Source organism: Streptopelia decaocto, assembly GCF_964273445.1.
Source record: "Streptopelia decaocto genome assembly, chromosome: 7".
Classification (NCBI taxonomy): Eukaryota; Metazoa; Chordata; class Aves; order Columbiformes; family Columbidae; genus Streptopelia; species Streptopelia decaocto.
Genome location: NC_138661.1, coordinates 4,832,229 through 4,844,355, shown reverse-complemented (window position 1 = coordinate 4,844,355; position 12,127 = coordinate 4,832,229). Strand labels below are relative to the sequence as shown.

The following is a 12,127-nucleotide window of genomic DNA, read 5'->3' as shown; positions in this document are numbered from 1 at the left end:
GCAGAACACAGTAAAGGCACCTCTTCAGAAACACGATGCCTTTGTTTGATCTTGGACAGGTGCTGTTATTTCAGTATTTCTCTGTGATTCATCCAGAGAACTCGATGTAATCTACTACAGTGATCACTGTTAAAAAGCCATCAAATAAAATTGCCATTTCAGCACCCAATTTCACTTACTCTACCTTCAATAAATTCATTCACGTCTCGGATATTCAGATGATTTCAGAAAGCTCAGACTACATTCTTTCAGTTATTTTTTATGAGAGAATTAAACACACATATTTACATGATGTCATAATTTAACTTTTTTTTTTATTGCCAATAGAGAATTCCAAATCTATAAAATGAAGTGTTCTTTATCTTTGTCCCTAAAATCTTGATCCCTAGGACAGGATTTGCCCTGATTTCTTCACTGCCTTAAGTCTTACGCCACATAATCTGCAGTTGGCAATGCTTCAAGTAGAAATATACCAATGTATTTGGCTGGTTATACACTTACATGGTTTATTTATACAATGATTTCTAAAGAAATCTGAATGGCAGGGATTACAAGCCGATGAAAGGCACTTTATTTTCTTTAGTCACACATATTTTACCCTTTAGAGGAAAATAGTTAAAGAGATCTAGACTGTACCAGAGGACTTAGTTATTTTTACAAAAAAAAGTTATTTTTTTTTCCCCTGAAAATCCAAAAAATAAAAGAATACAAGTGCTAATGTGAAGGAACAAGAACATGAACAATTTGTATTATGACAGTCACCTAAATCCACTGAAGAACAAAAAAGATGTTAAAATATTGTATGCAACATACACAGATGCAGTAACTTTACATATATATATATATACAGCCCAACTACCCCTCTCTTGTGAATACATTTAAATTGCATGATCGCATCCATTGAGGTCTCAGGAGACCTCAGTGAACACAAATTGCATGAAAAAGTATTGTAATCCATCAAGACACAGTATGAAAAGTAATAACTGTGCAGAATTTACCTTCATTTTTCTTCTTGTACTCCTACACCTATGTTAGAATCTGTCTCCTGCCACCACGTTGGTTGAAACAGTATATACCTAAATTTAAATGTTGCACAGCTCACATTATTTTACCTTCTTTGATTCAGAACTAAGAAAGCTGTGGCAAAACCAAGATGATATAGAAATACTAACTAAAGGTTAACAAACAGAGCTTAATTAAGTAGTCAAAAGGAGATCTGTTTTGGAAATACTACCCGAAAGACAGACATAACCAATTATAATAGAGCAAGATTGAGTAAACTTCTGTTTCATTGCTTCAAAGCTGAGGTCCTGTTCAGATGGCTTGATGGTAAAGTCCTGGAGTTTCTCATCAGTTTCAAGACAGCAATAACCTTTTAGATCTTATTTGTGGGTGAATTGTTAATATAATATCAAAGGCTCAGAAATTTAAATTAAAGCTTGTGTTTTGCTGAACTGACAATCCAAATTTCCCAGCTCTCCAAGCGCAAAGCCAAGAGGTTGGACATGAAACACAAGCTCATAAAACGCATTCAGCTCGAGATGTTTTTCAGTGTAGTAATTTCAGATTCCTGCTTTTCAGAGCAGTAATTTCTGTTCCTTAAATTTCATTTCCTTATTATTACAGTTGCAAACCATTTGCAGTGCATGAGCATGTCTGCACAAGCTGAAGGTGACTTTGAGGCCTTCATTCTGCAAAAGCTCAAGGGCAGAAGCTTGTGTCACAAGATGCTCACGGCTGCCTCTTCTTCCACTTTACAAATCAGCTCACAGAGAGCTTACCAAAGAAAACAGAGGCCCTTGGATGCTCCTTTCAGTCCAAGTTTAAAGGCAGCTGAAATAGTTTTTAAAAGCTGCCCAATTGCAGTCTGAGCATACAAAGTTTAAAGTGAACACCCAGTGGTCCACTCTGTATTCACAGGGTATTTCCAGGCTAAGGTCAGTAAAATATCTCTTATATCAGTTCAGCAGATCTTACACCTTCACTCAGTAACTGTCACAGTAAACAAATGACTTTTTAAATACAGCAACAGGTATTTTACTTAATGGACTTCTGCAATCATTAGGTACAAAAACATACATGTTAAAGAATAAATTAAAAAGCCACTCTTACCAAACCTGTGTTTGGAAGTGGAGTATTTTAACCTTCCCTAAAAGACAGTGCTCCATGATTCCCCAAATGGCTGTAGAAATACGTATCTTTGTTGTTGCTTCTCTCCACACACCACCAGATTTTACAAAAGCCCTACTTCAACTCTGAAAGCTATCATTGCGAGATAGACTTTAGCTTAGATGATGAGTGTCCCCTAACAGTCAGAATTCAAACTGGAGAACATGCTGGGATGAAGAAATCTTTTAATATGAGGGTGGTGAGAGCCTGGCCCAGGTTGGCCAGAGAGGTGGATGAACCATCCCTGGAGACATCCCAGGCCAGGCTGGACGGGGCTCTGAGCAACCTGAGCTGGTGAAGATGTCCCTGCTCATGGCAGGGGGGGCACTGGGGGAGCTTGGAATGTCCCTTCCAACCCAAACCATTCTGTGATGACAACCACCTGGAGACTGAAAGTGGACTGATTTATAAGAAAACTCTTCAAGAACTAAATACAAGCAACTTGAAAATGTAACCATCAAAGTAAGCAAAGGAAAAGCAAAAACAAGCCAGGGCAATAGTTGCATGGGACAAACACGCAAGCCAAGGAACAGGAGAGTCACCCAGAAGTCCACAGGCTGCAGATTCAACAGACTCACCCAGGACTTTGAAAACTAGACTGGGTAACTTGATAGAAAAATGGTTGTAAAGTAGCCCTCTTCAACTGGGAGGGCAGAAAAGGGCTGGATAATCTCAGAAGATTCAAACGGAAGACCCTTGAATAAAATATCACTCCTTGTTATGTCCACAGAAGACAAGAAGCAGCCCAGCTCCAATTTATTAACTTATCTGGAAGCCTACACCAATCATTTTAGTCTGCTTGTGCCATCTTAGCTAGTTCTGCAATACTAATTAAATAAATCCCAGAGGTCACAAGGTAAGGATAAAATTCTCAGTAATTAATCTGCTCAAATTGTAACTCAGTCTGATATTGCTGATGTTACAAACGAAACCTGAGATGAGCTTAAGACGTCTGAAGATGTGGATTGAAAAAATATTTCAGCACATGCCAAGCTACAATCAACATTTCCCTGTCATTATGATGCCACATCTGAAGACCTTTCAGCACATTCAGTATTGTATCTGTCAGATAACAGCCTTCCCTGAAGCGCAGCTGATACGTGAAAAAGAACAACAAAACAGGCAAGAACAAAGAAAAAAGCTTTTGACTTTTGCTCTGAACCAAAAACGTGAATCAGCAAAACCAGATAGCAGTTTCTGTGCTATTTAACGTGCACCTCAGCATGTTTTAAGTCAGCTGTACTCATCACACTTCGCACTTGTGCAATCAGAAAGCGAAATTCTCCTCCCTTACTCATGGGCTTCGCTACTGTGAGATCTGCTTTGCCACCACCTGCTCCCTCCCACACTATAGCAAACTGATGTAGTAGCTACCTTTTGGATTCAAAAATGACATGAACACTATCAAATGGGAATAATTTGGGAATAACAGCTATACCCAGGCCTTCAAAAGCACAGATGACACTGAAGCCTCGGGATCTGACCTTGCTGTCTTCTCAGGTCTGGATGCAGCAGCTGGGAGGAAAGAACTGGAAAAAAAGCAAGAGTGTTCATGTACACAGGGAACAGAAGCAATGCGTGTGCAAGCGAAGGAGGAGTTCGACCAGAACACCAAAAGTTCATCTTAGTATTGTGAAGCAGCGGACCTGCTAATAAGAAAAGACTTGAGCACTCTCCTTAATCAGCTTTCTGAGGACTAGAAAACATCCCTGTCATTATTCTTCTCAGGAGCATGAGTTTATTTCTCCCCTGCCTAGCACAGCTTCTGGTGCTAACCTCTGGGAATCTCTCCTTCCAAGCATCAGAAATCATCTCTGCACAGCGTATGGCGAAGCATCTGCTCCTCAGGCTTAACGAGACTGAATCAGCTTCCCAAATGGACAAAGCACAGGGTCAAGAAATTAAACCTTTAAGCTGCTGATGAGTACAGCCTCACGCTCCCATCATCGGGAGCAATCCTGCCTCACCTGACAGCTCCGCTTGCTCTCCTCTCTCCCTGCAGCACAGTGACAAGAGGGATGGCAGCAGTTTCCGCATCCCCGGGGTGAGTTGCATCCATCTCCTCCTGGTAACCATGTGGCAGATGCATCAAGTAGCAGTAGCAGAGGCTTCAGGGTGGTGACAGGGAGAACCACCTCTGCTTTCTGCTCACAGAGCTGGGCCCGGGCTCCTCTTTAACTCAAAACAGTTGTGGACCAAGACCTCTGCTCGCTCTTTGAGCTGAGTGTCTGTTCGCAGGGGCAACAACTTGAAAGACAAATTGTCACACCACAAGTGAATTGTACCACCTGGTATTGTGATTTATGGCTCTCCCTCTCGTAAAGATGCTGAGAAAGAGGGGAAACCACCAAAGGCCCCAGTCTTCATATTTGCTGCTCTGAAATGGTTCTGCTGCTCCTCGGCGACTCCCACCTGAGCCTCAAAAATAGGCAGAGGGGATGAGAAAAACCTGCCTACGCACGTCTCCGAGGTTCACGCCAGGACAGTGTCTTGCTGAGCCACTCTGCACCTCTCACTCTACACCATAATATTGCCCTTGAAGGAATGCAGGTGGAAAGCAAGTCCTCAGGGACAGAGGGTGAGCAGTGTTCTGTCTGCTCCAGGAGAGCAGATGCCCAATTATCCATTGAGACCATGGGAAGGGGTGGAATAGCTGAGGTGTCTGCTTGTCTTTCATCTCTGTTCCCCAAGGTCCTCTCTCATCCAGCAAAGTACAAATAAATGCAAAGGGAAGGGTGGGAGACAGGGTACATCACCACCTCACTTTGAAGTTCAGGGGGTGAAGCAAATTCTCCATTCTTGGAAGGGTAAGAAGTAAGGACTGTGCATGTATCCAAGATGCCTGTTGCATCCCCTCCAATAAAAAGGGGGAGACGTCCCATTTCATGCCCCCTCCCAGTGGACAGGTGGTGGGGAAAGGGAAGACGAAGCACAATATCAAGACTTTCCTGGTGGAGAGGACAAGGGTAGCAGAGAGGAAGCCAGGTATTAACCTCCTCTTCCACCATTCCTCACCAAAGGAGAGGGATGAGAAGCGTGCATGTAGCAGGGTGGCAGCAGACGAACTCCTTCTGAAGGAAGGGTGTGCATGTTGGGGAAGGAGGGGAGCGCTGAAGGCAAATCTCCACTCTCTCTCACCCTTTGTTTAGGAAAAGGGAAGCACAAGCAAGAAGGGTCTCAGTCACCTTCCCTCCCTCTTTCTTCTGCATGTGTCAAGAAATTAGAAGATGCCCAGACCTCCCTTTCCCATGACTCTGTATGCCAATGTGAATGCCCAGATTCTTCCTTTCCTTCAGGTGCATGTGCACAGTGGGGTGAGAGGAAAAGGTGCTCAGTTCCCTTTGCAGCTGGAAGTGGGTGAAGAGGTGCCCAGTACACTCTTCTCCCATGACCCCACATGGGTGTTGAGGGTTACCCAGCGCCTCTCATCCTTCAGGTGTGTTGGGAGGGGGATGTCCAATGTCCCCTCTCTCAAGTGTATGCTGAGTGATGCCCACAACACTCCCCTCACGGGTGTGCCTGGAAGGACAGAATGCCCATGCCACCATTCCCCCCCATGTCTGAGCCTTGCAAGGGGAATTACCAGTCCCTCCTTGCTCAGGTGTGTATGACAGATGGGCACCAGCATTCCCTCTGCCTGGAGAAGGTTTTGTCCTGTATCCCTTATACCCAAGCACACAGGGGCAACAAGCAGCGCCCGGTCTCCTTGGCCGGGCCGGTGTGATGGGGAGCACTCAGACCCCTACGGGGGTGTGCTGGGGGCAGGGGGGGTGCAAGATGGGCCACCCGGTGTCCCCATCGGGGGTCTATGTACACACGGGATGCCCAGCGTCCCTTGTTGGGGAGAGCAGGAGGCAGCCCATCCGCCCCGCACGGTTTCGGGGTGAGGACCCCGGGACCCCCTGCTCCTCACGGGAGGGAAGAGGAGCTCCCCGCTCCCGGCGGGAGGGACGGCGGCACTCACCGTTCCAGTACACGGGGTAGCTCTCCGCGTTGACCACGTCCACCTCGTAGAGCCCGCTCCGGACACACACCGGCTCCGCCGCCGCCGCCTCGCCCTCCCGCGGCTCGGCCGGGCCGCCGGCTCCCAGGGCTCGGTACGCCAGCTCGATGCGCAGCGAGTCGTAACCGATGAAGGGCTTCCAGGTTTTCCGGTCCTCCCGGTAGAACCAGCGCACCTCCTCGGCGCCCAGCTCCCGCACCACCTCATAGCGGGGCCGGCCGCCGCCCGGCCGCCTCCTCTCGGGCAGCGCGGCCGCCGCCAGGGAGAAGCCGCTGCCGCCGCTCTCGCTGCTCGCCAGCCCCGCGCCCTCCACCTCGCCGCCCGTGCCCGTGGAGTAGCGCAGCGACGCGTCGGACTCGGCCTCGTCGAAATCGACGCCGGCCTCGTCGCTCAGGCTGGGCTCCCGCGGCGGGGCGGCCGCCGCCTCGGGCTCCCCCTCCGAGGAGGAGGTGGAGAGCGCGGCGCGGAGCGGCGGTGCGGGGCGCTGCTGGGGGCGGCGGGGCGGGCGGGCGAGGGGATGTTGCACGGCGCGGCTCGTCGCCGCCGCCGCTTCCTCTTCACCGCGGGCCGGCTGTTCGTAGCAACCTCCGCCGTACCCGCTGGCTTCGCCCGGCGCGTCCCAAGCGCCCTGCGGCGAGCCGGGCTCGGGGTAATCCATGCCGCAGCGCGCCCAGCCCGCCGGTGCCGCCTCGCCTCACCCCGGCCGCCCCCTCACCGCCCCGCGCTGCCGCAACCGCCGCCGGCTCCGTCCGGACGGGGGCGGTGCCGCACTGTCACGCGCGCCGTGACGCGACCGGGGGCGGGGCGGCGGCACGCGCGACGGCGGGGGGGGGGGGTGTCGGGGGCACCCCGAAATACAGCCTGTCAGTGTGCGAGACACCCCAAACAGCCTACAGCCCTGCCTGTGTGTGTGAGACACCCCGAAATACAGCCTGTTAGTGTGCGAGATACCCCAAAGAGTCTACAGCCCTGCCTGTGTGTGTGAGACACCCCCAAAACCAGCCTGTCAATGTGCGAGACACCTCAAACAGCCCGCAGCCCTGCCTGTGTGTGTGAGACACCCCGAAATACAGCCTGTCAGTGTGCGAGACACCCCAAACAGCCTATAGCCCTGTCTGTGTGTGTGAGACACCCCGAAATACAGCCTGTCAGTGTGCGAGACACCCCAAACAGTCTACAGCCATGCCTGTGTGTGTGAGACACCCCGAAATACAGTCTGTCAGTGTGCGAGACACCCCAAACAGTCTACAGCCATGCCTGTGTGTGTGAGACACCCCTAAAAACAGCCTGTCAGCATGCGAGACACCCCAAAGACAGCCTGCAGCCCTGGTGGTGAGTTTGACACCCCCAAACACAGCCTGCAGCCCCATGTGCATGTGTGAGTTGCCCAGCAGTTAGAGCCCCAACTCTGTGCGTGCACGTGAAACACCCCCAAACACAGCCGTGGCTCTCGGTGTGACAGGCACCTTGAACTACAACCTGTGTGTGTGAGACCCCTAAAACCCAACCTGCTGCCTCGTGGACATGAGTGACATTCCATGACACAGCCCTGGCCCTCTACATGGCTGGGGTACCCGGAAGCACAACCTGTGGCACCACAGGTGGGTGAGACACCCCAACACACACCCTGCAGCCTGGTGTGTGAGTGATGGGCACCCCCAAAACGCAAACCACAGCTTGGTGTGATCATGGCAGGTGGTCCTCAAACAACCCTCTCTGAGTGTGGACAGCACACCCTCTCTGAGTGTGGATACAAACTGTGGCCTCATGTGGGTGACAGACGTTCTTAAAGCACATTTTGTACCATGAGCAAGACAATGCATGTCCTGCAGCCCCACGGGGGATTGGTGTCTGTGTGTGAGACACCCCCAGCACTCATCCTGCTGCCTTGGGGAGGTATTCGATAACCCCAGCACTCATCCTGCTGTCTGATGGGAGTGTTGGTGTCAGTCTATACGTGTGTTGCTCTCTACAGCCTACCGGGGGGGTCACTGAGGTTTGACCTGCGAATGCAGGCGTCAGGCCCAACACACACGTTGTAACTTAACAGGGCGAGTGGGGTTCGCACATACACAATAGAGACAACCCCAGCCAACACCCTGCAGTGTGCCAGGAAGCACCAGGGCTCATGTACAGGGGGAAAGTGAAGCCTTCATCACACCCCTCAGCACCTGATGGGGGTAACCTGTTCACCTCCACGCATGCTGGGGATGCTGCACCCTATGACCACCAAAGTGCAACAGGGGTCTCTGCTGTGTGCGTGCAACACTAACCCCCATGCCAAGGAAATCCTGCAGGCTAATGGTTGACGATCATGCACAGGGTGATCCTGTGCGTGAGATGTCCTCTCCCAGCTAAACACCCCGATAGCCCGACAGGGAGACATGGTCAGGTTTGACGTCTTCTTGCTGGTGTGAGACTTCATTTTCCCTTCAGCCAGGCATTTCTTAGTTATGTAGGGGTACGTGTGAGACAGGCTATGAGGGTGCTGCAGCACTGTCACAGGCTGCCCAGAGAAGCTGTGGGTGCCCCATCCCTGAAAGTGTTCAAGCCCAGGCTGGACTGGGCTCTGAGCAACCTGTTCTAGTGGAAGGTGTCCCTGCCTATGGCAGGGTGTGGAATTAGATGATTTTTAAGGTCCCTTCCAACCTGAACCTTTCTATGATTCTATAAACACACAGTCTGTGAACTTACAGGGGGCAACGAGCTGGGGTCACCCTTGCATGAGAGATTACCCAATCATCCAAATACTAGCTATGTCCTCCAAAACTGGAGAGGCTGGGTTTCACCTGTGCTTGTTTGTGTGGGAGAGCGAGAAAGAGCCACCTCCATCCCCAATACACGCTTTGTAATCAACAGGAGAGGGTGCTGAGATGCGTATCTGTGTGATAAAACACCTGGCAGCCTGTAGGGGGGGAAAGGATGACGCAGGGTGCCCCTGTTTTACACCTGTGTGAGACAACTCCCCATCTCAACACCAGCCGACAGAGGGGCAGTGATGGATCACCTCTGCAGTGCCAGTTCCCCCCCATCCTTTCTCATGGGTTGAGGGTTGTTGTGCGTGTGGGAAAGAGAGAGACTCCCAGAAACACACCCCAGCTTACAGGGGTGCGGTGGCCTGTTTATGAGACACCCCCCCTTTTCGCAACATGCCCAGGAGGAAGGAGGCGGCGAGAGGGTATGTGAGTGATACTCCTATCTCACCTACAGCTCGAAGGGCGAGGGAGCTGATAGCTGCACATTTGACACATCTATGTGTACAGTGTCCCTGCTGCCTCGCTCATACATCACAGTCTGCATCCTCCAGCCATATACACCCGACAGCCTGATGGGGGATGTGGCTGTGCGCAGAGTGTACCCCCCACCCAACATTCACACACACACAGGGGAAGAGAAGGCGACTGGAGATCATCTCTGAACAACACTCACTGCCTGTGCCACCTTACAGTGGATGGCTGGGTTTTACCCCATCTAAAAGAGGCAGCTAGAGGGTATGTGTGTGTGCGTGTACAGTCAGAAAGCAGGAAGGAAAGTGGTTGGCTGGGTGTTATATACACTTCATAGAAACATAGAATAGTTTGGGTTGGAGGGGACCTTCCCAGCTCCCCCAGTGCCACCCCTGCCATGAGCAGGGACATCTTCACCAGCTCAGGTTGCTCAGAGCCCCGTCCAGCCTGGCCTGGGATGTCTCCAGGGATGGTTCAGCCACCACCTCTCTGGCCAACCTCTCACCACCCTCAGGGCCAACAATTTCTTCCTCATGTCCAGCATGAATCTCCCCTCCTTTAGTTTAAAACCATCACCCCTTGTCCTATCACAACAGGCCCTGCTAAAAAGTCTGTCCCATCTTTCTTGTAAGCCATTTTAAGTACGGAAAGGCTGCAATAAGGTCTCCCTGGAGCTTCTCTTCTCCAGCTGAACACCCCAACTCTCTCAGCCTGTCCTCCAAGCAGAGCTGTTCCAGCCTCGGATCATTTCTGTGGCTCCTCTGGCCCCTCTCCAGCAGGTCCATGTGTGTCCTGTGCTGAGGACCCAGAGTAGAGTACAGATCCTGCTGTGCCTCCATCCCTAAATGTCTATATGTGTCATTTTCCTTGATATACAGCAAAATGCCCTGCACAGCCCTGTACATCGACTATGGAAAAAACCCCAGCAGGCTACAATGCATATGTTCCCTGATTCTCCATCTCCTACACATTCTGCTTGTCTCCATCCTACAGTCTCCTGCGACAAGGGGACTTCTGTGCATTGCACGTCATTGTATGTCCAAAAATAGGTTTGTGCTCTACCTCCTACGTCCGCTTCCAGCAAGGGAATCCTGTTAATGGAGTGTGTTAAAACACAGAGAGAGGCCAGATTAAGTTCAAGTTGGAAGGGTAGGTGAAGCTTTTAAAAATGCTTGCTGCTGGTGTGTTGTTTCCCTGAGTCATTATAATCATGCTGAAAGGCTGTACTCAGATCCTCAAATGCATTGGCAACACTTTTCAGTCCTAAAAGCTCCAAGAATTTTGTTAGCATTCGCAAGTCCCCACTGTAGGAGTTTTGTGAGTGCTTGTTCTACCTTTGCAAATGAAGAAAGAGAGGAAAAAGATGACATAAACAACGTACAAACAAGAAGTCAGGGCAGGAGGCTGTGCTAGGGCATTTGACCACATTGCTCCAGCAACAGGGAGGTGATCTGTTTGTTTAACTTGTCTTTTGCATTTCTAATGAATTCCACAAGGCCATCTCTCCATGACGCCTGTCCCAGATTTTTCTCCACAGTGGGGAAGAGAAAGGGAATGTTACTTACATTGTGGATTCATAGAATCATTTTATTTGGAAAAGACCTTTAAGGTCATCGAGTCCAACCGTTAACCCAACCCTGGCACTAACCCATGGCCTGAGAACCTCATCTCCACGTCTGTCTGACCCCTGCAGGGATGGTGACTCCACCACTGCCCTGGGCAGCCTGTTCCAGTGCCCGACAACCTTGTAGGTTGCTTTGAAGACAGAGATTGTAGAGTTCTCACTTTTTATCCTCACTTCCATGAAAGCCAGGTGGATTTCACCATCTTTTCTCATTCAACAAGCATTTTGCCCTTTTTTCATGTCACCCTACTCAAATTCTTCCTTCTTTTGCTCTTTGTCTGAGTTTGAGGAAAGTTCATCCAAATGAACAAGGGGCACATTAAATGTTCTTTATCTTTTTTGATATATTTTTTTCAGATCATTTGATTTCTTTCCTGATGTGCATTTACGGGGCTATATGTCTGCTCTCCATATGGAAACACTACATTCGTGTGCACAGTCGCTCTGCAGACAACAAGCAGAAAGACTGAGCACTCGTGGTTCATCATCATCAAGCTGAACCACAGCACAGAGGGTTGTGATGTGACTGTTCTTCATTACAGCCCTCTTGGAGTCCTATGGAGGCACGCAACCTGAAAACTGGTTTATTAAAGGCAAAGTGAAGGGAACTTCAGGGCCTGGAGCCCCTCTTGAAAGAGTCCTAATGGCTTTCATTTGGATTTTGTGAGGAAGGTCTTTGCTGGGGAAGGTTGGTATGGATGAAGTTGAGAGCCCAGACCTCTCTTATTTGAGCTCAAAAGCAGAGTATTTTCCCTCTTTACTATAAGCAGCTCTGAGCTCACAGGTTTGGAGTAGCTTGAAAGTTTCTGATATGAGACAGGACCATCACCATGGAGTTGCATTAAATCAAAAAGAAGACTGAATGTATAAACTTCATTTGTCTTCTTTACAGTGGAATAAATGTGGAAGAATGTGTCTATATGGAAGTTTTAAAGGAAAGTTACATTTATTTTGAAGTGTCATTTATATAACCCTGTGAATTTCTGTGCAGATTTACAAGCAATGGATGCTGTGATCCTTCTATCATAAGACCTACACAGAAGACTTCCATAACCATATATATATACGTTTCCTTTCTGCAGAGTTAATACAGTTGGGAATTTC

General features: G+C 49.5%; 1 protein-coding gene across 2 annotated transcripts in view; it reads right to left on the bottom strand.

Moving 5' to 3' along the window:
• The window catches only part of DDHD1 (DDHD domain containing 1), a 37,531-nt gene extending 30,615 nt beyond the window's left edge, over positions 1 to 6,916 (bottom strand). For both annotated transcript variants that reach the window (XM_082058110.1, XM_082058111.1), the window contains exon 1: positions 6,134 to 6,916. In XM_082058110.1, the coding sequence (XP_081914236.1) occupies positions 6,134 to 6,830 (697 nt within the window). In that variant the 5' untranslated portion in view covers positions 6,831 to 6,916. The remainder of the gene's footprint in view (positions 1 to 6,133) is intronic.
• Between the last annotated feature and the right edge of the window lie 5,211 nt (positions 6,917 to 12,127).